General features: G+C 35.6%; 1 protein-coding gene across 1 annotated transcript in view; it reads right to left on the bottom strand.

Annotated features, from left to right (window-relative positions):
- The window catches only part of CNTNAP2 (contactin associated protein 2), a 1,030,565-nt gene that overhangs the window by 677,406 nt on the left and 332,204 nt on the right, over nucleotides 1-20,955 (bottom strand). The window contains exon 3 of the mRNA XM_032681831.1: nucleotides 1,826-2,019. Within this exon, the coding sequence (XP_032537722.1) occupies nucleotides 1,826-2,019 (194 nt within the window). The remainder of the gene's footprint in view (nucleotides 1-1,825; nucleotides 2,020-20,955) is intronic.

The following is a 20,955-nucleotide window of genomic DNA, read 5'->3' as shown; positions in this document are numbered from 1 at the left end:
TTTCCTCAGCCCAACTGTTCTGCTTTATATATCATTCACTCAATCAGCTGCATAGCCCTCTCTCATTCTTGGTCGTTTCAACAGTAGTTGCTGAAGCTTTTATACATTTAAGACAATAGAAACACTAAATGCTGTAAGTATTTTTATATACCTAAGTGGCCCCAAAAGAGAAACTTTTTCTATTTATAAACCTTAAGAACAAGTTCTCCCTTACCCTGCTGAAAAACACTCAGACCACCAAGTTCTACAGAATCTAAAGCAGCATCCAATGTTTTCTTTCAATCTTGTCTATCTCCCCAGCTTTAAATTCTCCCTTTTTCAGAATCCTATCTGGCACACGGAGGAGGTTTTTTCAATAAATCAATACTGTAATAAAAAAATGACTGCCTCTATGTACTCAACATATTAACCGAGTTTCTCTTATACAGATAAAATCATTCACCTTATGCTCTATATTTGACACTCATTTTTAATAACAGACCTTAATAAAAGAAGCACCTAGCAAAAAAGTGACTCTGAAATATCACAAAGTTAAATCTTGTCTGCTTTTACATATTGGCTAATCAACTTAATTTGATTTCAGAAAGAATGATAGCATTTTGCTGTTTTCAAAGTATATTTTTGAAAAAGAATATCATCTGAAAGAAATGCTATGAGGATAGGCATGTTAGGTAATAGCTATCTTTTTTTTGTCAGCAAAATGGAAGGCTACTGTTTTCAGCAAGAATGAAATTAGCAGTTTATCCATGAAAAATGTAAAAAACCCAAACCAAATTATACACTTTTTCCTAAAATTATTATAGCATAAATATCCCTTGTTGTGGTTTAAACCCAGCCAGCAGCTAAGCACCACACAGCTGCTTGCTCTCTTCCCCACAGTGGGATGGTGAAAAGAACAGGAAAAGTGAGAAAACTCATGGGTTGCGACACAAACAGTTTCATAGGTAAAGCAAAGCCACATGCACAAGCAAAGCAATAAAGGAATTCATTCACCACTTCCCACGGGCAGGCAGGTGTTCAGCCATCCCTAGGAAAGCAGGGCTCTATTACGTGTAACAGTGACTTGGGAACACAAATTTCATCCAAACCTCGCCCTTTCCTTCTTCCCCCAATATTATATGCTGAGCATGATGCCATATGATATGGGATATCCCTGTGGTCAGTTGGGGTCAGCTGTCCTGGCTGTGTCCGCTCCCAATTTCTTGTGCACCCCCAGCCTACTTGCTGGCAGAGAGATGTGAGAAGCAGAAAAGGCCTTCAGGCTGTGTTAGAGCTGCTCAGCAGTAAGGAAAGCATCCCTGAATTATCAACACTGTTCCCAGCATGAATCCAGAACATAGCCCCATACCAGCTACTGTGAAGAAAATTATCTCTATTCCAGCCCAAACCAACACATTCATGTAGCATCTATATGGAAAACAATACATACATGATAAAATTGCTCCCCAACACATGTACACACAAAGAAGAAATTGCCTTCCAAAATGTTATGTTTAACAGCAGGATTTTCAAAACCACTTTTGTGTCTCACTCTGTGAAGTTAGTAAAAACAAAAGGCAGAGAAAGAAAAGGCAAAGCATAAGAGACTCATTGAGGAATACCAATAACCAAAACATATCTGCCTGTTCTGCTAGACACTATCATGTCAAAGTGGGCTTTGCTAATTTGGGGATAGCCCTCTTGACAGCAACTGCAACACTGTGTTCTGAGCAAAGCTCTGTTCTGTCCTCATGAAAACAACACTGAAGAGTTGTATGAGGTGTAGAGTTTCTAACAACTCAATCATCATTACAGCATATGCTTCCATTTTACAGCAATTACTTACCCAGATATTTCCATCTTGGTGGTAGGGTTTCCAGTTTCTCCCTGTATCACTATAGAGCATCCGATATTGAGTGACCCAGTCAGAACTGCTGTACCTGCCTTGAGTTGCAATAGCACTGATCTGTTTCCTGTTCCCAAAATCCACCTGTAGCCATTGGTAATGATCACTGTCTGATGGAGACCACCCTCCTGCACCTGTTGAGTTGAAACAGAAGAGAGATTTAGATCTCAAACATTCACTTTGAAGTGAACTCATTGTGAAGATGCTGATTACTGGAAGGCAGCCCAGCTGAAAGGAATATAATACCAAAGAAATTAGAACATATATAAAAGAAATGATTACCCATTTTTAAAAATATGCATAGCAATCATTAGGACAGGCTTTAAGTACATTAACTCTGTTGTCTTAATCATATTTTGATATAATTGTAATGATTTAAGGGGATGCCTACAAAATAATCAATGCCTTTATAATGCCTTAATTACAGTTCATTAGGTTTTGCCAAATAATAATTGTTCAAGAGTTGACCAATTTGACATGCAGTCCTTTGTCAGAGTAAGCTGGCACAAATCAATAACAATTGTTGGATTTTGTATGCCTTTTCAATAACATTTCGATTTAAAGAGATAATATAGATAAAACAAGAGGAAATAAGAGCAAGCTTTATGCTTTCCTGTGTTTCACTATACTGCACAAAAGGAAAGATCTACCAGAAAAATTGAGAAAAGAACAGGTTCTGCAGGGCTGGATGAAGTTTTGATCTGCTGGTTTTGCAAGCTGTCACAGATTACACTGGCAGATGCCTTACAGAAGTATTATTGCTCCTTATGGGTCTATGAATTAACTTGACAGTAATACTATTAACAATATTCTCAGCCACTAGACTACATTAAACTGTTCTAAATAAAGAAGGCCAATGATGCAGAGATAAAAGTAGTATTGAGACATTAATGCAATTTCTTATTCTTCTGAAATAAAAATACTCAAGGGAAAACTGTAGTAGGATTCTTCAAAGAATAATAAAATTTCTAAGAGAGATATTATAATGATATATTTACCACAATGATAAGTATTAGGAAATACATGAAATAATAAACAATCCATCTATCAATACAGAGAAAAAGTGGAATATCATTCTCTTTATGACCATACAGACATAAACACACAGAAAACAAAAAATTTAGAGACTTGATGTGATTTACAGGGTCTTTTTTTTTGCTTTTAACTTTGAACCAAATAAATGTCCTGGCACAACATCAAATCATGTTGCCTAGTCCATGGGCCAATTTTTGTTGCTTTTAATTTCACTTATAGGCTTCAATTGATGTCACAAATCTAGCCTGCTTGCCAAGCAAGAAACTCTCTGCTATACTGCATCTTGTATACTCCCATCATTAGGCGGCAGCATTGCTTCAGTCTTAGGCAACTCTAAAAATTATTCAGCTGCTACAGGTGTTAATGTTTGCAGGTCATGAGACATTTTAACGTTGTGATATCCACAGAATGATCTGATGTCATAAGAGGTTGACTTTCATTGTAATTAAAAGAGCAGCACTACACCATTGACATCAAATTTGTTAATTTTTTTAAGATTTACAACAGATGCTTTCTCCCTGCACTACCCAGCAAAGTAAACAGGATATTTCAGCTGTAGGGAATCATTAAATACTTTTTAAAACAAACAAACAGAACCACACAAACACTCTTACTGAAAAGCACTTGCAGGAAAAAGTACTCCCTCACCTTCCCAAATTCAAACTAGCTCTATTTTTGAAGAGAATGGTAATTTAATTTAAAATAGAAAACAGCTTCTTTATAATTGCTATACATGGATATTGGAACAGTTAGCTCTACATTCTTGTTGTTATAGCAGAGATGATGTTTTCTCTCCCTATCCTGACATCCCCATCCAACTGACATAACTGAGGCTGATAGGACACAAAGGATAAGAAGCTGTGCCTGTACAGAAGCTATCTTTGTAAAAACCACTTTGGTGGCTACAGAAAAAAATTAGGTTCAAATGTGAGCATTTTTAAAAATTATTATGAAAGACAAAGCTAATAAATCACTCAATAAAATTTCCTTCAGCAATGCAATTGTTGAAATAGGATGATCTAGTATAGTTTTAAGAAGGCTCAAATAGATGCTACATGTTTTATACTTTTTATTTATGCAGGAGATTTACATTAAACCAGAAGATTTTGTTAAGCATATTTAAAAGAAGAGACATTTCAGTATAATAGGATATAGTTTCTTCATTTAGTATATTCATATTACTGAGACAAGACTGGCCTTCTGTAATTGATAAACATATTCATTGTAAATTACAACTAGGTTTCAAAGAGTCTTCTCCTACAAATTCATCAAAAAGTTTGGAAAAAATTAGTGCAAACATTTGTTTTCTCAGGTTGCTACTTTTTTGGGGGTGGGTGTTGTTTGTTTTTTATGTCAGAAGAGGCAGAAAGCATTTTTCACATAATGCTTAACAAAAGTTAGAGATAAATGACACAATAGTCACATCTAGGCTGGGAGATGGAAATACTAGTATTGCAAGACAGTCTGCCCTATAACCATTTCTAATAAGTGAGAAACAAGACTTTTAGTCAATATTGCGAAGAACAGCAAACAATATTATCTCATGTCTCAGTTTCATATTTGCCCTCTGGCTTTTCCATGTAAGTAAATAAACAAATAGTCAAAAGGATAAAGGAGAAACTTGCCGAAATACAGTTAAATGTGCTGCTTAGCAGACCAGCATGTTGAAGGAACGATGATCACTCTAAATGGGAGGGCAGACCTCAGCCATTCACCAGAAGCGACCTCTGAGTATCAATTAGAAGTGTCCTCTTCCTCTTTTATTCATCAAGCTGTGCTATTGCAGGAAGGTGACTACTTTGTTCATTTTGTTGGTGATACATGTAACTTCTATTGGTTCAGAGATCCTTTTTTTTTTTTTTTCAGGTGCACGCTCTAAATAAGTTATGAAAATATTGGATTGTACACAAATTTCCCCACTGTGAAATCTTGCAAGCATCCCAAATTCATCAGAAGAATTTAAGTACATTTGTGTCGCCAACTGCTCTCACATTCCCAGAAATGTGCACATACAGCTCTGCATATCATTTAATATTTTGCTGAATAAAACCCAGTTTCTTCATTGGGATGCAGAAGTTGGTTTGATACTGGACAGGGAAAAGAGGATTTACTGACAAATAATATATCTAACATATTTTGCCTTTTTAAAGGAGTGATGAATTTGGAAATCAAACTTGATTTCCACAATATGGCATTATTTTTGAAAAACACTTAATTTTATGGCCAGTACATTATGACAGAATAATGAATTATCTTTAAGGAAGCAACCAAGTGACAGCACATTAGTAGTTTTCAATGGGCTTGATGTCGTACTGAAACTGCAGTGGCATATTAAAATTGTGGAATAATTGCTATTCAGTATTATTATTCACACCTTGGTGTAAAAAGTTCATTTTTAATGGTTACAGGCTATTCTATGAATTTTATTACATTCATTATTTATACTTTTTATTATGAAAAAAAAGGTATTTGATTCAAGTTTTTTTGTATGATGCTCCCTTTATTTCATGTACTGCCTTTTAATGACAAATGCTACAGTATACCATAAAATCATTGTGAGCTACAAATTAGAAACAGATTATACCTAAAAAAATGTTTTAAAGATATTAAACAGATTATATAATACAGTTTACTTTCCTTAAAAAGATAAGGAGCATTTATGGAGTTTTTTGATAGTAAAGGTGCAATAAAATCAATTGTAGACAATATCTACTTCCTATTTTTATGCTATTCCAGAATTTGATACGAATAAACATATTCACCCACTCAGCAGCCAAAATAATTGATTCAATGAGATTAACCAAGAGAGCTACTGGGTACTCTTATTTATATTATATAGCACTCTACACCACAAATAAGGCAACTCATTCCAACTTGAGGAAGACTGACTGTACGTGAACCTTTGTTAATAGAGAACTGCAAGTTCAGCGACAGTAATGTCAACACTGAGCATGTGGCCCACATGTTTCCAAGCATCTAAGAAACTTTCCTGTGCATAAAAACCTACAAATCTTAATCAGCGAAGCCAGACAGAGCATACCTGTGGTAAAAGGTGGCTATGAAAGATTTCATAAAGCTTTATTTTCAAAATAAGCTACAGAAAATCATATGATCTGCTCTTACTTCAGACTGACCAAACTACTGAAAAACGCATTCAGTATTTCTTATTCAGAAGACATAAAACTATATTCAGAATGCTAAGAACTTGTAAAAGGTTTTTATTATGATTTTTTTACCAAATAAAGACAGTTGCTAACAAACGGTATTAGTTTCATTACAAGAGTTGAAGTTCAAAGATTTAATTTTTTTTAATTATGAAAACTCCAATGCATTTCATGTTTTTATTGAATTTTATTCTACAGGTTCATTCTCCGGAACAAAAAACAGTATAAAAACATAGTCTATCTCTGAATGACACATGTAAAATATAGCACTCAACATATTTCTAGTATAAAGAATTCAAGTCAACCTTGGCCTATTTTTTCAAACTTTCATGTATCATTTTTATTAATTTTTTTATTAATTACATATTTCAGCTACCTATTCAAAGTTGAGTAAGCTTCCTCCCATTTACTGTACATGAAGACAGTCTATGTGATGATTTAGCCTTACTTTCTTTTCATTCCCCCTGCTGAATTGTCCATAAGTAGCAAAGCTGGGGTAGGCTTACAGATTTTAGATTTTTATCTGAACTCACTTAGGCTACTGAATTTACAAAACTACAAGAAGGGAGACATTGATTTTTTTTTTTTTTTTATTTCTGTTCCATTTCATTTAGAAATCTTTCTTTCAAAAATTTGGCACTTTAATCTTCATTCGTGACTGAAACTGGAAACATTAATTTCCATTAGAAGAATCCACTCTTGTTTTAGTCATACTTGTCTGTCATTCCCTACTTCAAATCGCAAAATTAAAAAAACCAGTACTAGTGTTCAACTCTTTCAAATGAGTAATAAAAAGGTTTCAATGACATGAATTAAAGAAGGAAAGGATCCTTACTCAGTAATTTCATTAGAAAACAAACTATGAACAACTATAGATATAAGATGTAGGTTTTGTGGTAGTTAAAATTCAGGTGATTACTTTATCTAATCATATAATATTTCTATGGCCTTTCAGCAAGAAAACAAAATATGCCTTTTTAATACTTAATAATAATCTAAAACATTCTTAGAGTTTGAATCTGCTTATTTGTATGGGGAAAACACAATAAAATCTTTCAATGAGAAATAACACTTTCTAGGTCACTGCAACAGCACAAAATCAATACTGTTTGATACCTTGCTATTTTCCAAGACATTGCTTGTCATTCTGCTACATAAAAGGTAAATCAAGACCAAAAGGAAATCTTTGAAATACTGAGATCATTCATTTACTGCACTTCAGAGAAAATATGGGCAGCCATTTTCTACAGTAAACAGTAAAGAAAACAATATAAGAGACCCAAACTTCTAAACAGCATAAATCTGCCTGCACTGTTTGTCTCCATTATACTTAAGTAGGACATCAATGGCGGTTTTCCTTTTTGCCTTGTCTTCCTCTGTCCATTTTATTATACATTGTAGACAAAGACTACCTAGAGCAAATAACATTCTTCCAGCTTTGGGGTCCCCAGTATAAGAGGGATGTGGACCTGCTGGAGCAAGTCCAGAAGGAGCCACAAGGATGCTCTGAGAGTTGGAGCACCTCTCCCATGAAGACAGGCTGAGAGAGCTGGGATTATTCAGCCTGGAAAAGAGAAACTTTGGGGTGACTTAACTGCGGCCTTCCAGTACCTGAAAGGAGCTTACAAGAAAGATGGAGAGAGATGTTTTTCAAGGGTATGAAGTGACAGGAAAAGGGAGAATGGCTTCAAACTGAAAGTGGGTAGGTTTAGATCAGATGTTAGGAAGAAGTTTTTTTGCTGTGGGGGTGGCGAGACTGGAACGAGTTGCCCAGAGATGTTGTGGATGCCCCATTCCTGCCAGTGTTCAAGGCCAGGTTGAACGAGGCTTTCTGGTCTAGTAGAAGGTGTTGAAACTAGATGATCCCTTCCAATCCAAATCACTCTATGATTCTATGAATAATATAGCATTGAGTGGCTCTAGTCACACTGAGAAAAACTACGCATATACAGAAGTCTTGGATGACTAAAGACATTGCACTTCAAGCTGCTTCTTGTCCTCATACAGGGCTTTACTTCTAATCGAAAAAATCTTTTCCCGATATTGGTATGGGCAAACATTTATTTCCTTAACATAAACAGCATACACTGGTTTATTTCTTCTATCCATCTGTTGTTCTAACTAAATATGGATTCATAATCCAGTCCCTATCTTCAGAGTAGTAGCTTTTGCATGTTTGAAGGGCTCTTCTTTCCAGCACATAACAGCGGCAGTGCATTTGTGAAGAAGATCGTACACGACACCAACGGTGGGAAAATAATGAACACTGCATCAGAATAAGCAAAGGGTGATATTTAGAAAGCAACAAATACTGAAAAAATAGCAGCATGATTATAGTCACCCTCTATTTAAAATTGCCTATATATATTTTGCAAAAAGTTAAATATCACAGAGAAGAAGGGAACAGAAACGATGACTAGATATCTTTTTCTCTAGAATTCATTGTTAGAATTTACCCCAAATCAGACCACATTTACTAAAAACTGACAAATTAGAGCCAACCTATGTCCTACCTCCCCACAAGTTTCAACAGCAGCTTTCTAGAGATGTAGAAAGAACTGGGGTCCAGTAAGCCCTGAATTTCTAAGTTCCTTATAAAATGCATCTAGCAAAACTCGTTTTGCATGGGTAGGAGAAGAGCTGAAAGCTCTAAGTCTATAGAGAGCTCAGCATCAGCATTAATCTTGACTGCTGAAAGGCTGAAGCAGCACACCAGCCTATCCAGTGTCCATGACAAGTCCCTGAGAATAGATCTACTGATTTCTAGTGGCACTTAACAGTGCCAAGCTCTCTGATAAAGTATAATTTTCATGTCTTTAAACTATGTAAAAATTTTTTTCTTTTTTTTGGTGGGGAGAGTAAGGATTAGCCTTTACTCACTTTAGCATATATGTTTTGTAAGTTGTTAGACTAGTTTTAGAAGACTTTCCTTCTAGTAAAAAAATAGACTCTGTGTATATGTGTGTATAAAAAAACCCAATTATATTTCTTAAAATTATTTCATTTTCATTTAAAAACCTGAAAGTTAAAAGTAGAAATAACCCAAGGGATAACAGTAGTTATCAGGATACAGTCCACACAGATCTTTTTTAAAAGAACATTAAAATCACTATATTATTTTTTAAATCCCAACAGATCTTTCTTACAGTAAATGCAATTAAAATAAATCCCTTGATGCAGTGTCTGCTTCTTAATACCCACTGCTTCCTAATCTATCTTAACTGAGCACAAACCACATATGAGGGAATGAAGGAATGAACAATCAATCTGCCCTAAGGAACAGTGGTGATATCTAACAATAAAAATGATGCAAAAGAGATCTCATTGTTGTCATTTACAGTTGTCAAACTCAAAATGGGGGAAAAAAAGTCATAAGCCTGAGGAGTCTCATATCCTGAATCCACTGTTCAGGAACAAACACTCTCCAGCTTCGGTTATTTTAATGAACACATCACTTTAAACTATGCCTTTCCCATCTGTTCTGCTTTCTAATTACATATGCAAAAAGAAGCTCATTCACAACCGCATCCTAATGGAATCTTAAACAAAACTTGGACGAGATTTAAATATTCTGTGCACATCATCTGTATTCAAGACATCAAGCAGCTTCTTCTCCATGAGGTGTTTTCTTGTTTTCTAGACAGAAAGTTGAGGCAAGGCAACGGATCACTGCACCCTGGCATACAAATCTCTTGCATACAAAGTAACCACAGTGGCATACAAAAGACAAGGTAGAGAGTATAGAGATCTCCCTTTCCTCACATCCTCTTTTCAAGTACCACGACACAAATCTTTCATTGCATGTTTATGCATTGCAGCACTGGGGCTTTCCTGACAATTCAGGTCATATCCCTAGCAAGAACTAGCAAATGTATAGTTAATTCATAGCAGATACTGCCTCTGCAGTGTCTCTGCTGAGCAATTGAGCCCCAATTAGCACACGCTTATCCAAGATTTTAATGATGGTCAGATCAGGAATAGTGAAGTTTTACTGACTGTGATTGAATAGCATTTACCTATCTTTAAAATCCAGATACGAGCTCATCATGACACTTCCTTGTAACTGCTGTGATCCCTCCTTAGCAGAGATGACAGCGGAAAAGGCATTAAGGTATTCCAGCACCTGATTTATACCATTTCAATAGCAATAAGGTGCCTAAACACTTAAGTCACCTAAATCATCCTGTTTCCATTAGTGGAGCTCACAAGTTGATGGAAGGCAAAGCAGAATTTCTGGAAGTTATATTGTGATGATCTAGCTCATTTTGATTAATATTTTTTCCCTCAAATGATTGTACATGAAAGATGATTAAATGCCATAATTCAGGCTTACATATCTTTTTCTGTGACAAGTCTTCAGTGATGAAAGATAAAAGCTGAACCTCTCGTCTTGCAGAGACTTTCTGTGTGAGATCCTACAGTGAATACAGTTTCTGCTGCTGAGTTTCAGCATATACCAGTGTTCTAATGATGTGCAAACAACACTGCAGTGAAATGCTCGCTGTTAACAAATAGAAGCTATGTGATTATTTCATTATACTCATTATCTGTTTTCTATATATGTTTTTTTTAACTCCAAATCTCCTGATCTGTATCTCCCATAAGAAAATCTTCTCTCTTGAAATGCCCTGATCATGATGTACTCCCTTCATCTGTTTAAGGCTCTGAAAGGGTCTTAACCCAGCAAGTAGAAAAAAATGACTGGCCTAGCTTCTGATATTTAATACAGTGGTGCCAAAGTTCAGCTCCCTTAATGATTACCATCAGCCAACCTTTGTCTTCTGCTACTGATGTTTGTATCACCACTTGGGCTCATCTCCTGGACTGCTAAAGAACCCAAAGACTGCTCACTTTTCTACTCTGCTACCTACTCTTTATCCATTTCTACCAGATTGTTGTTTGTCTGGTTTGGGTTTGTTTGTTTGCTTCTGGTTTTTTTACAAGGTTCTTCTCTTGAGACTGGCAAGAAACAAACCATCCGAGAGTATATTCAGGTTGAAGATTTTTCCCTAGTGTTTCCTATCCAGATTAAGCCTGATTTTCCTCAATATACTTTTTCCATCTGCTCAAAATATCAGACCTGAATTCCCATTTTACAGCAATTTCTGAGAAGCTGGTTTCAATCCAAATGATTGTAAAATCACTGTACATTTTGATATTTTCCCACAAAAAAAAATTATAAGTGAAGCTAATGAATTCTCATAAAGAGGTTTTCATTTGTGAAAAAAAAAAATATTGAGGGAAAAAAATAAATCAGCCACTGCAATTGGAAGTCTTTGAATAGTTAAAAGTAGCTTTCTGAATATTTTCTGTATGCAAATTGCCTAGAAAATTAACAGTTAAGGAGCTATACTATCCTCTTATTTGTGACTATGTTGTATTGACCCAATCCTGAGAAACGGACAGGATCCTTCCCTATCTGCCTCATGGATTAGCCAGCACTTCCAAATGCTTCTGCAAATCAGACCTTGCTTGAGATATTACGGGTGCTGCTGGCTCTGTTCAATCCATCTTAGTAAACATGATTCCCTCTTCAGTTTTTCCTTCAACAAGCAGGAGCATAGAATTGTGAAATACTGAGAGATGACTTTGTAAATCTAATATACAGCTGATTCAAGGGGTTGACAGCAAAGCTAAAAGATAATTATTGTCTTCATTAACACATATATTGCAAGCAGTATCCAGATCCCTTTCCTTTCTCTCCATTAATAGAATGTATTCTATTAAAAAAAAAAATCTATTTTTAAGGATTACTCAGTACTGCATCCATTTTGATCATGAAAGCTCAATTATGCCTTTTATTTTGCTAATAGCATAACATTTATTGATATCATATGCAGAGTTGCAACAATATGGGAGGAACAATTTTATTCCTTATTTTAATTTGCAAACTAATATGTTCATTTTAAGATATGACTGTACTACAGTAGAATTCAAATTTTTAGGGTAACAATTTGCCTGAAGTCTATGATAAACTACTAATAAATAATGATGATTCCCTAACGAGTTTATACTCCTTGGAGCCAAAACATAGCACTGTATACAAAAATTGTTCTAATCATGTGAGACTGTACTAGGGGAAAAAAAAGCCAGAAGAAAAAGTTATAACACTAATAAAAGTAAGAGTGCTCTTATCAGTGGCATCAAATGTTAATTTACCCATGTGGGACTAACTAATCTGACACATTTTAGACACTAGCCAGGGTACGAAATTCTGCTAGGATTTTTATTGAAAGTAAATTAATGAGAACTCAAAGTTCATTGAGCAGAGCATTTCAAAAATTACACTGTAATAAATTAAAATCCCCAAATGCAAACTCCAACCTTTCTTTTTAAAATTTTAACCCACAGAAGGGATGAGAATACAGAAAAGCTAGCTGTAGAGTAGGAAGGTTCAACTTTCAGAGTCTGGGGAAATATTCAAAGCAGGATTTAACTTCAGGTGTCCTGAGTCATCCCCTTTTCTCCCCCTGACTCCATAAGGCCTCTAACACTCTTAGGATGGCATGGCTCCCCAGGCGGAAATTAATCTCTCTGCAGTTTCCACACTCTTCACTTAAGCTGTCCAGGCTACAGATTGAAATACTTGTTCTGAATGCATTTTTTTCAGCATTGTCAGTCAAGATTCAACACTACTAAGAAGCAAAAAGAACTCCTGCATGTCTAGATCAACTCAATATACACACTCCCCCACCAAAAGAAAAAAAAACAACACACCGTCTCAAACAGCTAGACTGCAGATTGTACCTAAATAATTTCTGTCGATACAGAGGAATAGTTGGCAGATAAAGAAACAGCCACAGCTATAAAAGGAGCGTTCAAGGCAGAAATAATCTAACTTGGCAGAAGCATTGCCCAGGCAAGTAAACACCTAAGTGAGGATAAAAATAGCTTTAGTGTACATGTCTATAAGCCACTGTAACGCATCATTCACCTCACGCAGACAATTGTGAAAATAAATAGTATTCTGAAACTTTATAAAAAATGCTGTAATGCTAAAGCTAATAATCTTTCCTACTTCATCATACATGCACAACCTAAGGTTATATCCCCACAAAGCCAGCTGCTCTTCCCTTCTAGAGTTTACATAATTCTCTTCTTGAATAAAGATCATGATTTTTTCTGCATGCTGAAACAAGCAAATCTTCCTAACAGTCTTCAAGGAAATTTCCATTTGCTGAGCCTAGACAAGGAAACACTACTGCAGCTCAAGAGAAATTGTCCAGGAACATTCATGCAACTGTATGACAGCTTTTCCATGACTTCTATGCTCTCCTGATTCACTTTCATATTGAGGAAAACTGCTTATCACAGATAGCTAGTCCTACTCTAATTCCAGCTACGTGGATACCATTCCTACTGAAGACAGAGGAATTTTCCTTATGGCAGAAACCCAGGAAATAAATATGCAGCAAGGGCTTCTAAAGCACCACTACCTAAATCACTATTTCTGGAAAAACTGATTCCTATGAATACTGTGCTATAAAAATATTTTAAACAGGTAAAACAAAATGGCTTAAGCATGGAAAGTGAAATATCATAACTATATGAATTATGGTTAAAATATAGGTTTATATACATGGTTTTAAAAAAAATGAAAGAGAAAAAAATCTGCTATTAATTATAGGTTTAGAGACATCTTACGCCATAATTTTAGCTTATGATTTGGCAATGTTAATTAAGCATCATAAAATCACAGCATTTAAGAGAGCTAACTAATGCTTATGAGACCACTGCAATTTTTTTCACTTTTGTGTTTTATTGCTATTATGTAATCTCTTTTTTCTTATTAGTAGAAGCAACATATCATGTGGAGAAAAAGAAACTGTTATTTGCCATAGTTTTATCAAGCAAATTTATGACAAGGATGACTCCAGTAAAAAAATTATGTACATAAATGTATTCATTTGATCTATGAAAATATATACCTGCTGTTAGAAAGATATGGCACTGGATGACTGGGGAAGTATTTGCACAAAGAAACTAAAAATGTTAGCAATATTCTGTTTATTTTCTTCTAAAGTAAAATACAGGGAGTAAAGTTTATAATTAAAATGGATTCCAGTTAAATATAGAAGTTCTATAAGTACATTTAAGCATGTTTATCTCACAATAGTATCTGTTTTGAGAGGTTTCATTAAGATACATTTTGAATGAATTTTTAATTCCTTTATAGTGTACCTACAGGATTTACACGTGGCAGAGGGCTGAAATCTGTAATACTGAGATTCCCTGACATTGTTTCTGGTTTAAGCCTCCTCCCCACTGAAGGCAACACATCTAGCACATGTATCATGAAGTTATTTCTAACAGCCCCCAGAAACCTGGGTTGGCTGCATCCTACTGTGCTGCCCTTTCAGTAGGTGCCCAAGAGATTAAAGATTTGAATAAGAATAAAGGTATCGGATCTGGAGATATTATGAATTTGTTTAAAGAAAATGGTGCCCACTTTCTCATCCTAATTTTGTGGATTGTAATGCATTCCCTACCACCATTTCACCGCTCACTGGCTTCTCCTTGGATCCTGACACACAAGGTCTTAAGGCCATGTACAGCTCTAGTTTCCCAGGCTATGTGTATTTGTATGTGTTATTTGAGAGGCACTCCTTTGCTCTGTTTCTCTCCTCCTGAGGTCTCTCTTGTTCTTGCAGCTTTTCCTTTCCAACCCTATACACCACTTTCCCATTCAACTGTGGGTTGTAATTTTTCTTTGCTACCTTAAATTTAGTGAAAGACTGAAAAGATAGTCAGGGAGCTGGAGCACACACCCTCTGAGGAGAGACTGAGTGACCGGGACTTGTGCAGCCTGGAAAAGAGATGGCTTTAGGGGAACCTCATAGTAGCTTCAGTGCAGGAATGATCATCAAAGAGATGTTGCCAGGTTCTTTATTGAAGTGCATAGCAGGAGGATGAGAGATAATGGATACGAACTGAAATGTGAGAGGTTTTGACTGGAAATAACTCTTTTTTTCACCATGAGAACAGTCAGGAAGTGGAACAGGTTGCCCAAAGAAGCTGAAGTCTCTGTCCTTGGAGGTTTCTAGATCTGCTTGGTTAAAGTCCTGAGCAAGTGGATCTGAGCAGAGAGCTGAACCCTGCTTTGAGGAGGTGGTTGGACTGGAGACCTCCTGAAATTACTTTCAATGAAAACTATTTTATTATTGTAAGAGTAGTTTATTATAAGAACATCAGCTTGGCAAATATGAAAAACTACACCAGGTCAGCCTAACTTTAGCAGATAGTAAATAGCAGGGTATGAGCAATGCAACAGAGGACCTTCCACAGGCAAAAAGATGGAGAAATATTTTGAGTGCAAATTAGCCATTAAGTATTTTTTTTTGCTAATTTTTTTTCCTAATATTGTATGATCTGACTCTTTTGCACAGGTTAAAGAATTTCACACTATTTAGGTGAAAGAAGGGTCTTACTTCCTAAATAGTAGCTTTCCTACTCTCTTTGAATCATTGTTCCCTCAGAACCTCCAATGTGCAGAGGCTCAAACCTTTCCCAAAATTCTATTGCTAAATTTGGTAAGATAGGTAACACTTCTATTCTTGCAGACAATTCATTATTAAATTCTGATTTTACACACTTTTTTTAAAAAAAAAAAAATCATTCTGTATTGTATAATCAGCACTAGCAACTATTTTCTACATACATTAACTTGCCATACGACATTGAGCTTTCCTTATTCATTATATCATTTGATTATTTATTTATTTTTTTTTAAATCTTGATATTGGGAAACCTAACTCTTCTGGAATTGGGTTTCTTTAACTTTCATAATTTCCTACCTGATATCACAAGGTCAACAATCCCCACTTTGTTTTCTGAATAGGTATTTTTGACACATAATAGAGTTGCCCCCAAAAAAAACAAAACCAAAAATGCCCACCCCCCCCCAAAGAACCCAGAGACAGAGAAACATACAGTGTATTTCTTGAACTCATTCCAGAAGAAAAAGTAGAAAAGGGCACAAGAAGAGCAGAAAATCAGATGTTAACTTTTAGTCTCCTGTTTTATAAAAGAAGTTAGATATTAATGCAATGGATTTGAAAAAGAAAGATTCTAATATACTAAAAGCAGTTTATTACAAAAGATTTACCAATAGTTTCACAATGGAGTAAGTGAAATGGGAGCAGAAAACATTTCATCTTCCTTCAGTAGTCATTTGCTAGCATCACTGGACAAATACTAGAGTCACAAAAGCAAGAGCTGGTTAAGCTTTCCCTATGACAGATGTAACACCTTTAGCAATATTTTGCTACAAGGTCTAAAATTCTGAATATTGTGCCTACAGTCAAGTATATTGAGTAGTGTCAGTATCTGCAAAACGACCTTAGAACAGACATGAGTGCACCTTGTGGAACCAGACAGTGAGCTCAACAATGTGCAAGATCAAGTGCTGGATTTACATACTCATTCAGAAACCTGAAAGCCAAGATAACTGTAATTTAATATTCTTCGACAAAGATCAGGGAGAAAAAACTTTCATAATTGATTCTTAATGGGTAAAGGAAAGTGGGCAAGTATTTTGGACACAAGATTCCTCGGGGGATAGGTTTTCTACCCATCTTTACTTACAGACTTGAAATTCTCTGTTACATCTCTCCTGGCACAGTGCATGTTTGGATCATAGCCAACATTTCAACATTCCTAGCTCTTATCATAAAAGTTCTTAATGCACAGTAACTGAAATAGTTTTAATTGCCACTGATTTTCTCCTGCTTTGTACAATTTTGCCTGACAAATTCATGTTTAAGGCTAGCTTTGCCAAGCACTACGGAAAGTGATCGAAAACAGTAGCTTGTGTCATGTTAACATCCCTGGAGCTACACTCATCAGCTGAAGGATTACATGCTAGTCAGAACATATTGTGTTACACTCTATCATGCCAGACCAGCACTGATAAGTTTCTTCAACACTAAAGCTGAGTTTCTGAAGTGACAAGTCTCAGGAATCAAGCAACTGTAAAATCTCCACATACATTCCAGTGTTCCAAAAACACAGCAATTTTTATTACACATCTTAATCGGGCTGATGATCACTGCGTGCTGCCACAAACTTAACAAGGTCTTTGCCAAAGCCACCAGCTTTTTAATGGCAAAACTTTTCTTGGTGGTCTTTCTCCTTATGATGTGATGTCTCTTTCCATTAGCCATCAACAACCGTTCATGGAATCTGAGGTAACCAAAATAGCTGTAACCCAGAGGGTACCAGTACTGCAATAGATTCAACATATCTTTTTTGGCTGAGATAAATTACCACACGGCATCAAATGCAAACAAGCCCCTCAACTCTTCTCACATATGAAAGGATCCTTTCCATGGGAACAAGTTTTGTGAGAAACCTGAAGTTCTTGAGCTCCTCCTATAGAGGAGGAAATTTGCTTTTTTGTACCTACCACCTGAAAGTATGTTGATAAACTTCTCCTTTCCCTCTCATATCCAAATTTTGTTGTGCTATTAAACTGAATTTCAGATGCTTCCAGAGATTTTAATTGACCGAACGACCAACAGAGACTAAAAAATTGCACGATAACTCTTTTTATGGGGGGATAACTGTTATAAAAGGTTAGTTTTATCACTTGGAGTTTACCTCTTGTATTTGACACGAGCTATTCTTCCAAAGAAATTCTTAGATAAATTGTTGAATGTCATTTTATAGCTTCATCTACTTATCTGGCAAGGGAAAGTTTAATGCTCAATTCTATATTCTAAATGCACATTCTATACTTTCAAACATAGTTAAAAAGAACAATATAATCCCTCTGGGAATAAAAAGAAATCAAATGCAGACATGGTACATTAGCTTAATAAAACCCAGGAAAGACATTTACGAACTCTCTGGCCTGAGGGTCCCTTTAGGAACAAACACAACTGGTTCTGTTTTTTACATAATCTTCCTTCACTAACACTATTCACAGTACATATCCCTGCAGTTTGAACCAGATAGTGGTATGACAACTACTTTTTAAAGTGTGTCCTAATTTGTTGAAAGCAGTTTACTGAATTAGCTCTATAGGCGCTGTATATCAATGTAGCTTTGTTTTAACAGATCTGAATTCACATTATTCCTAACTTTATGTTTTTCATGTAAATTATAAAGAAAAAATACTGACACACTTTCCATTAAATATTCAGAACAAAAAGGGATTTATGTGCTAAACTTACTTAGAAAATTAACAGAATTCAATTTATCAGACTAAGTTTTCTTATGTTCATTTGTAAATCTCAATGTCTTTTCTCCTCTTTCTAGTTTTATGCAATCTCTTACAATTTAGCCCATTCCCATTAAATTTGCCAAAATAGCTACAAGTTTCTAGATCTTTAAACCCCTTAGTTTCCCTTTGTGGAGAGTAGAAATTGGGAGCATGTTTTAAATAGAGCTTATCAGAATGTTGCATATATTCATTATTGGTACCCTGTCAGTACTCACCAATACTGCTGGTATTGATTGACAACAAAACTAACTCTAGGCATAATTTTTTGAATTTTTATAGACCCCACATTCCATGCATTCAAAAATATTCTGTTTGGCTAGAACTGTTGATGGTTTAAAATCATCCATAATAGCAGTCCATATTAGATTTCCAGTACCAACACAGTATTTTAAATAATGCTATCGGCATCTGTTGGGACACTTGTGCCATTCATGGGTTTTTTCAATCTTCTGTATCATGACATAGAATTAATAACATTTAACTAACACACAAGCAGGAGAAAGCAGGAGAACAGTTAATAGTACCACCTCTGCTGGGCAAAGGACTTCTGCAAAATACTAACAACGAGCTTTCGGTAATATGGGAAAATAATGTCTATACTTAATTGAAAATTTTGGAAGTAAACCAGTCAATTCATACTTAATACAGATAATAAAATGCATAATTAAATTACTTTCTGTAATAGATTCTAGCACCTTGACAGAGAGATGAAATCTCATAATGCTTTTCATTACTCTCATCAGCAGCATCCTATTCCTTAGCTATAATATTTAGAACTTTTTCGAGTTCTTAAGGCAAGTTAACAAGATAAAAGCCATGATTACAGCCTTCAATTTCCTTGCTTGTAATGTAATATATGGCAAGTTTATGAAATTGTTATAATCACTTTTATAGCTATGTTTCATGAGCCATGTCAGACTACGAAGGCAATCTATTTTTTGCAGTTATGCAACCAGCTAAAAAATGTGGTAACCTTCTAAATAAGAAACAGAAAAACCTGCCATTGACTAAGGCTCTAAAATGAGAACACTTCTGTTTTCATGGAATGGAAAACAGTGGGAGAAGGGAGCAGCTCTTTACAGGTGACTAGAAATGCTATGGCTTAATGATTCTGGTAACTTCAACACTCTTGACGAACCAAAGGCTTATTTTAGGTTGTTTTCTTATCTCTCTTAACTTGGGAACTTTTTTTGAATTTTTTACTTCATAGTCCAACTCTTGTTTTTCAGTAAGCACTGGACCTATGCCAACAGGGTAAATCATTTATTTTGAGGTCTCTCCTGTCTTCTTTCTTATTTGTAGACAACTTCCCATGTTCTTTTAAACTTCCTTGCCTTTTTAGACAAGTCTGAGAGCCTGAAAGTGGTGTAATCATCCATAAAATTGGATAAGCCTTTAGATTTTCCCAGAAAACCCTGTCATTGTAACTCCAGCCTCATGGAGGGACCAGCTGTAAGAGGACAAGATAAGAGCACAGGAATTACCACATCACACTTAGTGAGCTAGTAAACTAGCAGCTTTTTCTCAAGGGTAGCAAATACCACATATTTATAAGCAAGGTACTCCAGCCTCTGCTCCAACTGCAGAAAAAATATTCCCTGTGAAGGGCTTAATACAATTCCTTAATTAAAGTCTAGTGAAAGCCTGAGAACTGAAATGTTTAAAAATATTTATTGTCAAATGCTACTGAGCTTTTGGAGTCTCAGTTTTGATCCCTAGCTATAATATTCCTTTCCAGATGACTTTGGACATGGCTCACCAAATAGCCATCAGTCAATGTGTTGGTTGCAGCCTTAGCTGAATTCTAAATTACTTACTGTTTCAAGAGAAGGAAAGATCTTAAGCGTTATCACCAGCATGTTTAAGATAATACATTCCGCATATAATACACAGAATTTGGTTTTGCCCAGAAACTAGAAGTTCATTAAAGCAACCTTTAGAGATTGTTCACAATAATTAGGCTCTTAATTAATAGCTTCTCTGGTCTCTCAAAAACTGTTATTTTTTAAATTTAGCATGCAATTTTTTTTCTTGATAGATGAGAACCGTTTTAGCCTAATTTAGAAACTGGTCAATCACAACAAGAAAATAAAGAACACCCCTCCCCCCCCCCAAAAATCCCACCTGGAAAGCAAGATGTGTAAGCAACAATCACCTCTATGTATCCAAAATGTGTTATGGGGAATGTTGCTGACCAACAGTCGATAAAGTCAGCAAACCAAATAATCCCAGCGTTGCCTTTTGTCATAGGTTGTTCCTCCACCACAGAAAACGCACAACCTCTTGATACCAAAGAAAGCAAAGCAGTTCAAGTACCATCTCTCTCAGTATATATAAAAAAAAAAAAGAATTTAATACACAACAATTTGGCTTGTGTATTAGAAGAGACGTCTAGTTTCTATATTTTCTACATTTGGCAAAATGTCAGCTAAAGTGCACTAGGCAATACCCCTCTCAGTGCACTATGCAATACCCAACATTTCCTTCTCAGCAAAAGCACACTGCCCAGTTTCACTAAGCTATACTCTTGTTATATTTATCTTTTTCATTACCCAATGTCACCTGATTTTTCCCTCAAAACACTCATCTTCAGCCTATACTAGAAAAAGCTAAGAAGACAGGGATACCTATGAGATAACTTATGGTTA

Source organism: Chiroxiphia lanceolata, chromosome 1 (genome assembly GCF_009829145.1).
Source record: "Chiroxiphia lanceolata isolate bChiLan1 chromosome 1, bChiLan1.pri, whole genome shotgun sequence".
NCBI lineage: Eukaryota > Metazoa > Chordata > Aves > Passeriformes > Pipridae > Chiroxiphia > Chiroxiphia lanceolata.
This window is presented reverse-complemented; position numbering and strand designations above follow the sequence as displayed.